Below are 16,194 nucleotides of genomic sequence, written 5' to 3' on the forward strand. Positions count from 1 at the left end.
CATGGCCGAGTCGACGTGAAATGCCGCCTGTTGGCCTTCCGGCTCCGCTCCATCTAACGCTTGCTTTATGCAGAACACCTACCAGGAAAGCCCTTGGCCTGCTCCATTCTTCAACGAGCTGGGAGGCTCGGATACGGACAGGAACTTTTCCTGACCAACCTTCAACACGTCGATACATCTCTGCTTCCAGTCTTTTATCAGAGCCTCTTGAATGCCTGGCAGGGCGTTTCAATAAGTCGCCAAACAGACTCGTATGGCACTAACATGTATGCACACGAGCCTTTATTTTTCAACCCACTTTTCCCCGATATCCCGAGGAGTCGCGACTTCTGCCAGCATTTTATAGTGGCCAACATCCTGAAAGTGTCATCTCCGGCACGACTCTGGACAGGGATGGAAGCCTGCGAACGAGCTGGCGGACCTAACAGGTGTTCGGTCCAGGAGGCAAATCAGGAACATACTAAGAGCGGTAATCCGAAGGGGCCACCAGCTAGGCCTACATTGGACCCAGGACGCAGAGGTTGAGCCCACAGTTCCAAAATTGGTTGTGGCTTTTACCCCAAACGAGCTGCCCCCCATGAGCGCAGGGTCACCCCCCTTGCATGCTATGAGCAGCGATAGTATTTATAGGTCTTGTGTGAAACTTCTTATTGGGGACCCACCTCTAGCTGGGGTTACCCGGTGGAAAGGACTCTTGCCTCCCGGTCCCCCCTCTGAGCCTTTATGGGATACAATGTATGCTGGACTTATCTCTAAAAGAACAGGTGACCTTCAGTGGCATTTGACCCACTGGATTGTTCCTTCCAATGCTGTCATTCGTTTTTTTCCCCCCATTTCCGGCTGTTGCCCCTTTTGTCCGGTGAGGGAAGATTTGTTTCATGCTTTCATTAATTGTGAAAGACTTTCTCCTTTGTTTCATTGGTTAAATTTTATTTCCCATAGATTGCGGGTTACCTTTTCTTTGAAAGCTTACATCTTTGGCTTTCCTCCCAAAAAGGGAACCACATCTATTGTATTCGGGTTCCTAACCGCTACTGCTAAACTGGCCGTATACCTGTCGCGGAAGGCGAAGCTGGGCGGCAGACCCATGCAGGAATGCAGTGTTATGGTGTTTTTTAGTTCGTTGGTGTCAGCAAGGCTCAAGCTTGAATTTGGCTGTGTCCAAACTGCAAACGACCTTGCAAATTTTGTTGTGACCTGGTGTGTTGGAGGGATTTGTGAGGTCCAAGATAACAAATTGTTAGTTTCTGTATAATACAGTGCGGGTGTTTCTTATACACTGTTCCATGCTTCTCCTTGCCGGCTTTTTTCTCCCCCTGGTCTTGACCTACTCTTTCTTTCTTCCGTCTCTCCTCAGGGTTGCAGATGCGATTGTAAATTTGTACATATAAAATTATGCCTAGTTTAGAAATTATGCCTAGATTTTCTCCTCGTGTTTTTTTTGGTATTTGCACCCTTTCTGTTGCTTGGTTTGCAGTGTACCGATTGTTTTTTCCTTCCGGGATTTCTATGATTTTACTGATTTTCCTGGATGAATTGCCTTTGGTGGTACTCTTGTTTTATACTTTTATAATAAAAAGAGTTTAAAAGTCAAGTCTCTCTCTCTCTGTCTCTCTGTCTCTCTGTGTCTCTGTGTCTCTCTGTCTCTCTGTCTCTCTGTCTCTGTCTCGTTGTGATTAAAACTTTCAGGGAATTAAATATCGGGTGGACTGGGGCAGATGAAGTGGTGGACTCTCGTCTCTATTTCCCCGAACTCCAAATCACCTCAAAAAAACAACAGTGTGTCTTCTCAAAGTCAGATGGTTGCGGTGTGTTCCATGTGAGGGGGAAAAAAGCTATTTATGGGATATGCCAAGAGGTGCTTATACCGGGTTTCACAAAACCTTTAAAAAATCGGTGGGAGGAGATCATTCCGGCTAGTTCGTTCCTATCTCCATTGTGGAAAGAGATGTATAGGTGGGCTCCAACTTTAGGTCGAACCGGAGACTTAAATTGGACATTAGTTCATCAGGCCCTGGTCACCAAATACTTACTTAATAAGTTTGATCCTTCTGTACAGAATGTTTGTCCTTTTTGTGAAGAGGCTGAAAATGTGACCCATGCTTTCGTGAAATGTAAGAGATTGGTACCCCTTTTTTGTTTCCTCCAACAGTTATTTTATAAATTTAAGTTTGTTTTTTCTGTTGCAATTTTTGAGTATGGTATTGAAAAGAGCACCGAGAGTAAGACAGCGGTCCCTTTTTTGAATTTTCTGTGCGGAATTGCTAAACTTGCAATTTATAAAACGAGGAAGATCAAATTGAGTGGCAGAGATGAAAATGTGCTCTTTTGCTTTGAAGGAATAGTGTCGGCCCGGATAAGTTTCGGCAGTGTGAACGACGATTTTTTTACAGATGAGGTGTTGAGTTTGTTTTTGTAAATTTTACTTATGCTCAATGTCCACATATACATGTATATACATCCTTTTTGCTTGTACAACTTTCTTTTCTTGTAAAAAAAATTTCGGTGTTTTTTCCGTGTGTGTTTTGACACTTTTATACTAAAAGCACATAAAAGTCAAGTCTCTCTCCCCCTCTCTCTCTACCCCTCTCCCCCCCCCCCCCACCCTCTCTCTGTCTCTCTCTCTCTTTACACTCCTTCAAGATGACTCTCGCTCCATTTCTCTTTCCCTGTTCTCAATAATATAATTGATAGCCTTTCCCTAATTATTTGGTAATCTTCCCTGTGTATTTTGTCTCCTCTCCAAAAAAAATCCATTCTTTTTCTCATCCACCAACTCTCTCATTTTGCCTGTCTTTGTACCAACAATCTGTACTCCCACTCTGATGCTCATTATCTCATTTTTCTCCACTTGCTCCTTTAGGCATCACCATAGGGCTTGTGCTACTCTGCTAGTTTCTCACCAACATAAGGCTTAAAAAGGAGAAGACTTCCACAGCTGAGCATATTTGATGAATGCTTGATCGGCAAACTTTTCATCATCACGTTGGGAGCTAGCAAGAGATTCCCATTGTTTGATTGTATATTTTAGTGGTTTAAGATGTGATTTGGTGAGAAATGTAGGCAGCAACCAATTTATGTTTGGCTCTAAAGGTTACTGGCAAAATATTCAACCCGATACATTTGCATATTGAGAGACAGTGAACTTATTGGAGTGATGTGATCAAACTTATGAGCCTGCACTACCTTCGTGCAGATAGCTATGTGCTGAATGAGTTGTAAGGTAGGGTGCATCAAACGCCCCTATGTCAAGAAAACAATCTGTCCCCAATTTTATTTTGTTCCAGTCATAAAATAAAGTTCCTATGCAAAATTTGGTAAGGTTTTGATATCTTCTGGGTCCACCTCAGCAAATTAGATTTTGAGTCGGTAGTATCAGTCAGAAATTTGACACGCAGCTGTTTTGAGGCCCATAAATAAAAATGAAAGGATTGACCGATTGCTACATACAATAGCTCTTTGGAAAGGTATTATTGTGCTCTGTAGCAACATATAATCATCATAGGGATAGGGATATAATTCACTTATACACAAATAGTCAAAATCATGATTTTATTGGTATAATCATATGTATTATAGATACCAGAATGATATAATTTTTATTACAGTAGAATCATATATACACAATCTTAGCATTTATCATCTTAATACGAGTACATCTGACTATGGATGAACATGAAAATAGAAACAAAACAAAGATACTGTAGTTTTCATGGATATTTCTGACAGTTTAGTCTTGAGCTGCTCGCTTTCGAAGATTCGGTTTCTCCTTGCGGTTGTGCTCAACAACTTGTAGCACATTTTGGTAGTGGTCTTCACTTCTGGCTGCTGAAAGGAAGTCAGATCTAAGCTTAACTCCCCTTTCTGCAGAGTCATTCACCACATTCAAGGCTTCAACATTAGTCCATGATGTCTGGTAGGCTGCAGAGTTAGTCCATTCTTGAACATCGGTAACTAGAAATGCCCAGTCAAGCTTCAGATGATGAAATAGGTACCATGAATCTGGTCCAACAAAATCAGCCAGAGTGGTCTTCTCAGTCAAGTCATCAGGAAATCTGGGCTTTCCAAACCCAGTACCAAACCGTCCTTGTGGGTTGGTTACTGGAAAATCTGGCTGAACCTCCAGAAGTCTGTCTGCCAGAGCACGGCGATGGTCATGAACAACTGAGCTGAAGAGGGCAAGTGGAACCATCTCTTCTGTGATGTACCAGAGATGTCGTTTGAAGGCTTTCAGGGCACTTCTTGAGATTCCAGCATTGACAGCTTCATACTGTTTCAGTTTGGAGATGAGCTGCAGGTCATTCCATGGGGCATCGGTGACAGAGGTACATGTCATCCACCAGGAGCTGTATACTAGAGTGACAAACGTGACAAATTCTCTGATCTTTGGCACTTGTTTTTCTGTGGTAATTGTACCTGCTGGAAGATCAGCGATTTGTTTTTCGAAGAGACATAATTTGATTGAGTAGAGGAGCTTCGCCATCCATCTGGCTTTATGCAGTGCACCAGGACGCTTGAAGGTTATTTGATGTTCAGCTACTTCACCATCAAGGAATACAGTACACAGATCAACAAATTCCAAATAATCATCACGTCTTAGAGATTGCTCGGTGTGACAGAGTCTGAGAACATTATTTTGCCAGTCACTTGTCAAACTTGTTGCTGCTTCATTTAGTTGAGATGGATCAAATCGTGAAAGTGGTTCATTGAATGTGTGTGGAAACATTTCAAACTTCTTGTGAAACCTTGAGAAGAGGAAGATATCTGGTGACTTAGATGCTTCAACTTTAAGATCAGTAAAAATGTGCGTAAGAATGACTTCACCAATATGGTGTCTGCAGCCTGACCACAGAAGAGCTTTGTTAAGCCGTTGTTGAATTGTTACACAAGCTGCACTGATGTGGCCGGTGTTAGATGCAGTTGTGTCAAATGTCAAGTTGACAACATTCTCTTGGCAGTTCCATGATTCAAGTAGGTTATTAGCCAGCTGAGCAATTATATCTCCAGATTTACGGTCTGTACCAGGCTTGTAGGATGGAACACCCAGCAGCTTCATATCAGTTTGAGAACCCAAAAGCACAGCCAGGCGTTCTTCAAAAGTGTTTTGGTTAGTTAAGCATGGAAGCAGCTTTGAGTCCCAGTGCAACGTAGCAAGCTTCGGAGGTATCCATTTGTCCTTACAGGTAGTAGCAATATGCTGTCCAATTTTGCGTCTTGATTTATCTGCTATAGCATATGATGTTGACACCTTCGCTACATCCCCTCCTGTTTCTTCAATAAGAGCTTCTGTGAAAGCAGCCTGTTGGGTTGGTGTCATCTTCATCCTTGTTGCCAGTGAAACAAGACTGGGCCTCTTCAGGATGTCATGTGGAATGAAAACTGATGTTCCAGGTCTAACTAAACGATGATGACTTGTTGAGGTTGTTGGTGTGCTTGTTGAAGGTCCAAGAGTTACTTCTTCATCACTGTCACGAATATTATACACAGTGGTTGTAGTATTTATGTTGAACTCCAGCTCCATACTTGCTCGCCTCTCTGATTCTTTTTCCTCGCGGTTCACTTTACGCTGCATCTTATCTGCCAACAGTTTATCTTGGCAGCCAAATGTTGCACAGCGATCTGTCTTCATAGATTCCAGGAATGCTAAGTCTTCAGGATTCTTGATGTGAGAACTAGCATCATTGGGCCACAAGGGAAATGTCTCCATAAATTTCATCTCCATTTGATTCACCTTTGTGATGCTTGCTGGAGTTGTTCTTCGGTTGATAGGGATTGATCTAAGCTTGGAATTATCATCTGCAAGTTTGATAATTTTCTCAATAGCCTTGCGTTCAGAGATGATAGGAATATTAGCCTTGCCATAAAATGGTGTCACTTTCTGCAGTACAAGCTTTGCTGATTCCCACCGAGAGCGTCGTTCAAGTTTGCCATCTTCCGTGTGCCACATGAAACAACGTAGTACTTGTAAACAAGTTGGAAGTCTGGTGCCATTGATCTGGGAATCTTGTTCAGTTATGGCACTTCCAAGACCAAACACCTTGGTGGACTCTGTTGTTGCAACAGATGCTTTCTTTACTGTGCCATCCATTGTTTTATCTGAAAGAAAAAGGTAGTATTAGTAACAATAATGTCATTTCATAATTATGTACAACAAATAAATCAATTATCCAATTTTATTAGAGTATAGCCTAATAATTGTTTTAATCATCTTGTCTAGTTAAAAGATCTCTGTAAAGACAAGATGACTACAACATTCAGGATATTCTTTAATTTATATATTATATTTTAAAAATACTCTTCATTTAGCTTTATATCCATATTTTGAAAAAAATCATTATTTTGACTATTTGTATATAAATGAATTATATCCCTATCCCTATGATGATGATATATTGCTACAGAGCACAATAATACCTTTACAAAGAGTTATTATATGTAGCAATCAGTCAATCCTTTCATTTTTATTTATGGGCCTCAAAACAGCTGCGTGTCAAATTTCCAACTCTGATACCACCGACTCAAAATATGAAATGGTGAGGTGGACCCAGAAGATGATGTCCAAACCTTACCAAATTTTGCATAGCAACTTTATTTTATGATTGGAACAAAATAAAATTTGGGACAGATCAATCCAACATCTTTTTAAAAATAGTTGGGCGTTTGATGCACCCTATTGTAAGGGCTTGCGAGACATCGCAGGCAAACCTGTTGACAGTGAGTTGCTGAAAGTATTATCTTAGCCCGATGTCATGAAAGCATGCACATGAGTTTAAGTAGTTCGCTCACGTAGTGGGGTCAACTTTCTGTGACCCCATAAATGTGTTGAGCAGAACTTGTTTTGAAGGTGGATTAAGGTACTTCATGTTAGATTAAAGAAAATTAGCCAGTAAATACCTCCCGAAATGAAGCGAATAATCCGACGTTGTTCAAAATGGCCACATTGGCATGCTACTTTTTCGTTCCTTCCACATACAAACTTGCTGAAGATGTCTTTTTATGGGGTTTTTGGCATGCTGATCTCATTTTTTGAGGTTGTATGTCGATTCTACACTTGAAAATACAATAAATACAGCTCGTATTGCCATATATTGGAGTTTATTGCACCATAAGTGAAATATGTCACACACCAAGACACCATCAATTTTAAAGATACATCTAAAATATTAAAAGGCAATGTGCGTCAGTTAGTGTGTGTGTGTGTGTGTGTGTGTGTGTGTGTGTGTGTGTGTGTGTGTGTGTGTGTGTGTGTGTGTGTGTGTGTGTGTGTGTGTGTGTGTGTGTGTGTGTGTGTGTGTGTGTGTGTGTCTTCTCCATTAGTCCAAATCTATGAAACCTGGCGGTCTGAAACTCCAAGGGAGTGCACGAATGTAAACCGTGAGTTTGGGTGTGTTTAAACACCCATTTTGAAAATAATTTATGAGCTGCTCATCACGAATAAAACAATAAGCCTCACTAAAATGGCAGTGTGCCATATTGATCAGCCCTCTGTCACATCACTGGGTTCTGAGGTCACCATTTTGTTTTGTCCTATTCAAATGTGCCTTGCCTTGAAAACACGATCTACTCTCATAGACTAATTGAATTATATAATCAAAATGCGTGTTCGGGTTTGAGAATCGGATCTCAAGGAATTGTTTTGAAATGTGCTGAAAATGCCAAACTCTGGAGTGAAATCTGAAAATTAAAAAAAATCAGCGATTCTTTTAACTAAGTGTATTTATTTATTTTAAAAAGGCTGTCATCCCTCCTTCTGCTCTGTCATCTTAATTCATACCTTCATAGAATAGAGTGTCACTCTACTGGGACCTATGATACTTGTAGGAAACCCGATAATTTCAACCATTTGTTTTTAAAATTATCTCTATACGACAGATCCAGATTGAGTCTTCCTGCCTTCCGTGGAGGAGCTGCTTCATCAGGATGAAGATTGCTGCACTGTGGTTGTGTGCAGGTGTAAAACAGTGCCGATGCCACCAAATTGTACATAGGCTGATTAAATTCCAAATCGTAAGTCTATTTAAAAGTGTTAAAGAAGTGGGGATTGGTGTGTCGGATATGCCAAACATTTTCGCCCAATTGAGCCAGAAGCATTCGCAAATATACATGGAGGTTCTGAGATTTTTAAAAGAGAGCACGAAATCCATATTATGTTATGGATTACCGAAAGGATCCTTCATTCACCGCTGTTATGTCTGGGTGTGTGGCATATATAGAGCCACGCCACTCTGAAAACGCCATAAACCTTAAAATACGATGACAAAGATCCCTCTTTCTTTATCTCCATCCATCTCCAAGTCCAAGAATGTGTTGGTTTGGCGCATGTGTTAGTTTGGCGCATGTGTTAGTTTGGCGCATGTGTTAGTTTGGCGAATGTGTTGGTTTGGCACATGTTCTAGTTTGACGAACGTGTTGGTTTGGCGCACGTGTTAGTTTGGCGCATGTGTTAGTTTGGCGCATGTGTTAGTTTGGCGCATGTGTTAGTTTGGTGAATGTGTTGGTTTGGCGCATGTGTTAGTTTGGCGAACGTGTTGGTTTGGCGCACGTGTTAGTTTGGCGCACGTGTTAGTTTGGCGCACGTGTTAGTTTGGCGCATGTGTTAGTTTGGCGAATGTGTTGGTTTGGCGCATGTGTTAGTTTGGCGCATGTGTTAGTTTGGTGAATGTGTTGGTTTGGCGCATGTTCTAGTTTGGCGAATGTGTTGGTTTGGCGCATGTGTTAGTTTGGCGAACGTGTTGGTTTGGCGCATGTGTTAGTTTGGCGCATGTGTTAGTTTGGCGCATGTGTTAGTTTGGTGAATGTGTTGGTTTGGCACATGTGTAAGTTTGGCGAATGTGTTGGTTTGGCGCATGTGTTAGTTTGGCGCATGTGTTAGCTTGTCGCATGTGTTAGTTTGGCGCATGTGTTAGTTTGGCGCATGTGTTAGTTTGGCGCATGTGTTAGTTTGGCGAATGTGTTGGTTTGGCGCATGTGTTAGTTTGGCGCATGTGTTAGCTTGTCGCATGTGTTAGTTTGGCGCATGTGTTAGTTTGGCGCATGTGTTAGTTTGGCGAATGTGTTGGTTTGGCACATGTGTAGGTTTGGCGAATGTGTTGGTTTGGCGCATGTGTTAGTTTGGCGAATGTGTTGGTTTGGCGCATGTGTTAGTTTGGCGAATGTGTTGGTTTGGCGCATGTGTTAGTTTCGCGCATGTGTTAGTTGGTCGAATGTGTTGGTTTGGCACATGTGTTACTTTGGCGAATGTGTTGGTTTGGCGCATGTGTTAGTGTGTCGAATGTTTTGGTTTGACGCATGTGTTAGTTTGTCGCATGTGTTAGTTTGGCGAATGTGTTGGTTTGGCGTATGTGTTGGTTTTGGCGCATGTGTTAGTTTAGCGAATCTGTTGGTTTGGCGCATGGGTTAGTTTGGGGGATGTGTTGGTTTGGCGCATGTGTTAGCTTGGCGGTTGTGTTAGCTTGGCGGTTGTGTTGGTTTGGCGCATGTGTTACTTTGCCGGATGTGTTAGTTTGTCGGTTGTGTTGGTTTGGTGGATGCATTGGTTTGCTGCATGTGTTTTTGTTTTTTGTTTTTTTTGTATACTGAATCGAGGCTCGTGAAAGAGCTAACATTTATTTCACAAACAAATCAACTAGACAAACAAAATGTATAAAAAGAGGGAGCGGAAGACAAGATGGGGAGAGAAGGGGAAGCACACAAACATAACATTTGAGAGCAGGGAGATGTGTGGGAGGGAGAGGGCTTGGGGGGAGGAGGCATGGGAAGGGGGGGGGGGGAGGGTGGAAGTGTAAAACACAAGGACACCAAGGACTTCCAGGACGGAAGTTAGTATTTCGAAAAAGTGGATTTGGGGTGAAATTAGCGGGGGTAGAAAAGATCAAGGTTTTGGATGGGGGAAGATAAGAGATGGTGTTGAACAGCTGTTTTAAAGACCTGGAGGGTGGAGTGGGATTGAAGAGAGTGAGTGAGTTTGTTCCAGAGGTGGGAGAAAAGAGGAATGAAGGAGTGAAGGTGAGCAGAGAGTCTTGATTTTGGCAGTTTAACCATAAGAGGGTTGCAGGCAGATCTTGTGCGACCTGTAGGAATATTTGGGGGACAGAGCCCAGAGAGAGCTGGGGGGGGGGGGGGCAGGGCCGGAGAGGAGTCGGTAGAAGATGGAAAGACCACCAACCTGCCTGCGGTGAGTGAGTGAAAGACCCTTGGAGTTAGCTTCATCGCGGGAGATTCCAATGATTCTGAATGCTTTGGTTTCAACAGCGTGAAGACGAGCTAGGTGTGAGGCAGGAGCACCAGCCCAGAGGGGAGAGCAGTATTCCATTGAGCTGCGGATGAAAGCCTTGTATGTGGTGAGGAGCTCAGGTGTGCCAAGGAAGGACTTCACATGACGGAGGATGCCCAGTCGGCGACTGGCTTTGGAGGCCAGATTTGAAATGTGGTTTTCCCAGGAAAGATCATGGCAGATAGTGAGACCCAAAAGCTTGAGTGACAGAACTTCTTGGAGAGGATTATTCAGAAAGTGGATGGGAGGGTTGTTCAGTCGGTCTTTTTGGAGAGACATCGTAAGAGTGTGAGATTTGTCAGGATTGAAAGACATGTTCCACATGTTTGCCCAGTCTGTGATTTTGTCCAGGTCTGCAGAGAGTGAGGAGGCTGCAGACTGCCGATATGAGGGATGAGGAATGGAGCGACATAGAGTAGAGTCATCAGCAAAGAGATAGAGAGGATTTTCAAGAGAGTCAGAGAGATCATTGATGAAGACCAGAAAAAGCACAGGGCCCAGAACACTGCCTTGGGGAACTCCAGGCTGAACAGGAAGAGGAGATGAGAGAACCCCATTCAGGGCCACACGTTGACTACGACTAGAGAGGAAGTCCGCCAGCCATGCGTGGAGATTTCCATGGATACCAAAGGAGGAGAGTTTGGTGAGCAGTGCGGGATGCCAGACCGTATCGAAGGCACGTGATATGTCAAGGGAGACGGCTCTAATTTCCTGTTTGGCATCGAGGACCTCCATCCATTGTTGAGAAAGCAGAAGCAGCATGTCCAGAGTAGAGTGACCAGGTCTGAAACCAAATTGATGATCCGAGATCAAGCCATTGGAGAAGAGGAAAGATTTCATATCTGAAGCAATGATGGATACCATGACTTTGCTGATAATTGGGAGAAGGCTGATTGGTCTGTAGTTGCTAGGATCTGTTTTTGCACCTTTTTTGTGCAAAGCGGTGATGTTGGCTGATTTCCAAGCAGATGGCAGATGACCTTGAGCAAAAGAGAGGGTGAAGAGAACAGAGAGAGGGATGAAAGAGCGGAAGAACAGGATTTTAGGACCCGTGGGCTGATGCCGTCAGGTCCAGTTGCAGAATCAGAGTCGAGCGTTGACAGAAACTTTTCCACCTTGTCAGGAGGAAAGGACACAGAGTCCAGGAGCAGATGGGTACGACTGGGTACGGTGGGTACAGAGAGGGATGGGTTTGGGACACAAGATTTAGAGGCAAACACAGAGTTGAGGCATTCAGCTTTTTCATGTGCGGAGTCAGCCGTGTAGCCGTTTGAGGTGAGGGAGGGGATGGAGGGGGAACAAACACCAGAAACAGATTTGACCAGACGCCACCAGGATTTGGAAGAGGGAGACAGATAGAGTTCTGTCCTGAGAACGGAGAGATATTGTTTCCTGGCTCACCTGAGGTGGACACACACTTGTTTCGGGCTTTGTGAAAGGAAATGAGATTTCCTTCCATTGGATTTGCTTTCCAGGAGACGAAAGCAAGTTGTTTCTGGGCAACAGCCTCCACAAGATTCCGTGTACCATGGACGAGAGGAAGGGTATGACAACTGAAGACGAGATGGGATAAATCTGTGCATGAGAGAGAGCAATTTACTTTGGAAGAATTCCCAGGATGAGTTGATGTCAGAGGCGGTAGAGATGGGAGACCAGTCCAGATGATTGATGGCTGCTTGAAGACCGTGCCAGTTGGCCTGAGTGAAATGCCAGACTCGTCGACGCTGAGGAGGCTCTCTGAGAATGGTCAGAGAGATGTCCACTTTAACAAGCACATGATCAGATGAGCCGATTGGAGCAGAAGAAGAGCAGCAGACATTTTCAGGGATGTTAGTCATAACCAAGTCCAGAAGAGAAGATGCTCCGTTGACTGAGATGCGGGTCAGGAAATTGACAGATTGTGTCAGTCCCAGTGAGTCGCAGAGGTCCTTTGCTGAAGAGCCATGGCTGGTGAGAGAGGTACCCACACCCAGCCAACTGGCATGGTGACAATTGAAATCACCACATAAATCACCACCCGCAGAGCGGGGTGCCAGACCGTGTTGTGTTGGTTTGGCGGATGTGTTGGTTTGGCACATGTGTTAGTTTGGTGGGTGTATTGGTTTGGCGCATGTGTTCATTTGGCGGATGCATTGGTTGGGCGGATGCGTTGGTTCAGCAGATGCATTGGTTTGGTGGATGTGTTGGTTTGGCGGATGTATTGGTTTGGCGGATGTTTGGTTTGGCGCATGTGTTCGTTTGGCGGATGTGTTTGTTTGGCGGATGTGTTGGTTTGGCAGATGTTTTGGTTTGGCGGACGTATTGGTTTGTCGGATGTTTGGTTTGGCGCATGTGTTCGTTTGGCAGATGTATTGGTTTGGCGGATGTATTGGTTTGGCGCATGTGTTGGTTTCACGGAAGTTTTGTTTCAGAACCCATATATACCTATGACTGATGTGTTGATTTGAAGGATGTATTGGGTTTCAGATGTGTTCTTTTGTCGGATGTGTTGGTATAGCAGATGTGTTGGTCTGGCGGATGAGTTAGTTTGCCGGAAGTGTTGGTTTGGCGGATGTGTTGGTTTGGCCGATGTATTGGTTTGACGGATGTGTTGGTTTAGCAGATTTGCTGGTCTGGCGGATGTGTTGGATTGGCAGATGTGTTGGATTGGCAGATGTGTTGGATTGGCGGATGTGTTGGATTGGCGGATGTATTGGTTTGGCGGATGTTTGGTTTGGCACATGTGTTCGTTTGGTGGATGCATTGGTTGGGCAGATGTGTTGGTTAGGCAGATGTGTTGGTTAGGCAGATGTGTTGGTTTAGGAGGATGTGTTGGTTTGGCGCATGTGTTTGTTTGCAGAATGTTTTCGTTTGCCAGATGTGTTGGTTTGGCGGATGCATTGGTTTGGCGGATAAATTGGTTTGAAGCATGTGTTTGTTTGGCGCATCCGTTCGTTTGGCGCATGTGATGGTTTTGCGCATGTATTGGTTTGGCGGATGTGTTGGTTTGGCGGATGTGTTGGTTTGGCGGATGTGTTGGTTTGCCGGTTGTGCTAGTTTGCCTGTTGTCTTGGTTTGGCGGATGCATTGGTTTGGCAGATGTATTGGTTTGGCGGATGTGTTGGTTTGGCGCATGTGTTGGTTTGGCGCATGTGTTGGTTTGGCGCATGTGTTGGTTTGGCGCATGTGTTGGTTTGGCGCATGTGTTGGTTTGGCGCATGTGTTGGTTTGGCGCATGTGTTGGTTTGGCGCATGTGTTGGTTTGGCGCATGTGTTGGTTTGGCGCATGTGTTGGTTTGGCGCATGTGTTGGTTTGGCGCATGTGTTGGTTTGGCAGATGCGTTTGTTTAGCGCATGTATTGGTTTGGCAAATGTGTTGGATTTGGCGGATGTGTTGGTTTGGTGAATGTGTTCGCTTGGCGGATGGGTTGGTTTGGCGGATGGGTTGGTTTGGCGGATGGGTTGGTTTGATGCATGTTTTGGTTTGGTGGATATATTGGTTTGGCAGATGTGTTAGTTTGGCGCAAGTTTTCGTTTGGCGGATGGGTGGGTTTGGCCGAGGGGTTGGTTTGGCCGAGGGGTTGGTTTGGCCGAGGGGTTGGTTTGGCGGATGTTTTGGTTTGGCGGATGTGTTGGTTTGGCGGATGTGTTGGTTTTGCGGATGTGTTGGTTTTGGCTGATGGGTCGGTTTGGCGGAGGGGTTGGTATGTCGGATGTGTTGGTTTGGCGTATGTGTTGGTTTGTCAGATGTGTTGGTTTGGCACATGTGTTGGTATGGTGGATGTTTTGGTTTGGTAATTGTGTTGGTTTTGTGTGTGTCTTGGTTTCGTGGATGTGTTGGTATGGCGGTTGTGTTGGTTTGGCAGATGTGTACTCCCCTGTATTATCCACGAGACCGACACTAATGACTTCCCCTGGTCTGAATTCCGCAGCGCAGAGACCATCTCCTGACAAGGCTGTTCTAAATCAATTTCCCATTTAAATTTAAATTTAACTACCTGGCCTCGTGTGTCCAACCGCTGTTGCACGTAATAACCCCTTTGTTATTTCGGGCTTTTCTGCCCCTCCCTGCAGCAGTTCCTTGCACTGACATTCCCGCTCTGCCATACCCAACCTTCCTCCATTGCCAGGGGCACCGTGCTGTGCATGACTCACTGCTCCTACCAGACACTAACAACCTTGTCTAAAAATAATTTTCAATCAGGGCTCAGCTTGGCACCGGCACACAATGGCCTTCCTCCTTCTGAGTGCCTTCCTATTTCACATTTTCCTTTTCTGTTGACACGTGACTGCCAAAACACACCCCATGCATGGCGAATAGATGACCCCGAGCACCGAATCGACTCTGACAGGGCCCATCCCAGATACCCCAGGCACCGACACGACTACTGCCGGCCCCAGCTCGAATGTCGGATTAAGCTTGTATCTTTGTCCCCGCCATGAGGGGGCGAGGCATGCTAATTAGTACAGGGATTATGGGTAAAATTCCCTTGTGTGTCGTTCCCTCGGTGAGCATCCCAGTGTCCCTTGTGGCAATTTCTCCCATAGACATTAGATAGGCCCATTAGCGCACCACACATTAAATAATTTCCCCGCCGCCACAATGACTTTGGAAGAACCAACAAGCAATAGCCACGCCCAGGAGAACGTGTGATTGGTTGGGGTAAGAAGCTGGCCACTGTTTGGTGAAAGGAAGGTGGAAGGGAGCGGCACACTGATTGGCCACCGACCGTTGACACCTCGGCCAATCAGTGAGGAGGGCGTGAACATACGGTCAGTCAGTGCGGAAGGTGCAAAAACACTACTTAGAAGCAGGTCGCTGATTGGAGGACAAGCGCCGGTGACGTCAGAGGACGCGAAAGACCACAAAGAAATGAGGCACTGGTTGGGAGAGAGGAGGGCTGATGTCACACCGCGAGTGACAAAACTACTTGCTCGCCGGAATCTTAGCTACGCTCTTAGCTCTCTCTCTTCGCTTCTCTTCCCTTGGCCTCTTGCTCCTGACTGTCCCTTTGTGCTGGGCCTTCTCTTGCTTGGGACCTGGTGGAGGAACGAGCAATTCGAAAGATGGTGGAGAGAAGGAACGCTGTCGATTCTCTGCCTTGCGTTGGTGTGCCAACGACGAGCGGGGCCTGCGTTGGAGCGCTGACGAGCGGGTGCGCCGAGGGCTGCTCTGCGCCAAGGACCGGGCAGTTCGCGCCAACTGGAGTTGCGTCGGACGACGCGCTCGAGCATCAACCCGACGCTACACTGCCAGACACAGATAAGTTCGCATTCACAAATACACGACGGGACAGTCATTTTATTCATTCTCCCTTTGTCTCGTATTTGAAATCTGTGTGGGGACGTCCCAATTTAGAATTAGTTTTTACCGTCGCGTTTCCTTTGTAGCGGGTTCAGTAAAATAAACATGTTTATTTTTGTACATTTTACCCCCGTGTTCGTTTGAGTTCATTTCCTCCAGGATCGGAGCTGCCGGTGAGATCGCTACAGGTAAGAGCTCTTGCTGCTTCTTCCTCTTTCTTCTTCCTCCCGTGCTGCCTCGTCAAATCCGTCATTGAATAAACACCTCGATTAAAGTTCGTTTGGCCATCTGCGATCCCACGGTATTAACCGAGGGCCTTCGCGCGACAACTGGTGTCAGGAGTGGGATACGTGCCCGACGGACAAATGTTTTTGTCCGCAGCTGCGATCGACACAGTCGGGCGCACATTGCGCTCGACATTCGGACGAAAATTTTTCGTAGTCGGAGGCGATTAAAATTGTATAGTCGATTGGTGAGTGAAACGCGAACGGCGTGTCAATAAATTTAAATCGGTTCCTGAGGTAAAATACGTGTGGGAAAGCTACCTCTTCTCCACGGATGAAAGAGGTATGTGAAATGGAGGGGGAAAGGGTGGAAGGTGCAGATAGCCTTGGAAGTGGGTCGGAGGTAGATGGGT

The 16,194-nt window shown here is 45.2% G+C and overlaps 1 protein-coding gene across 1 annotated transcript in view; it reads right to left on the bottom strand.

The window, feature by feature from the left end:
• Positions 1 to 3,537: 3,537 nt before the first annotated feature.
• Positions 3,538 to 16,194, bottom strand: part of LOC137428175 (uncharacterized) — a 297,132-nt gene continuing 284,475 nt past the window's right edge. The window contains exon 3 of the mRNA XM_078779423.1: positions 3,538 to 6,096. Within this exon, the coding sequence (XP_078635549.1) occupies positions 3,731 to 6,088 (2,358 nt within the window). The 5' untranslated portion in view covers positions 6,089 to 6,096 and the 3' untranslated portion in view covers positions 3,538 to 3,730. The remainder of the gene's footprint in view (positions 6,097 to 16,194) is intronic.

The sequence above is a fragment of the Myxine glutinosa genome, chromosome 5 (assembly GCF_964187855.1).
Source record: "Myxine glutinosa chromosome 5, kmMyxGlut1.1, whole genome shotgun sequence".
In the NCBI taxonomy this organism is placed as follows: domain Eukaryota; kingdom Metazoa; phylum Chordata; class Myxini; order Myxiniformes; family Myxinidae; genus Myxine; species Myxine glutinosa.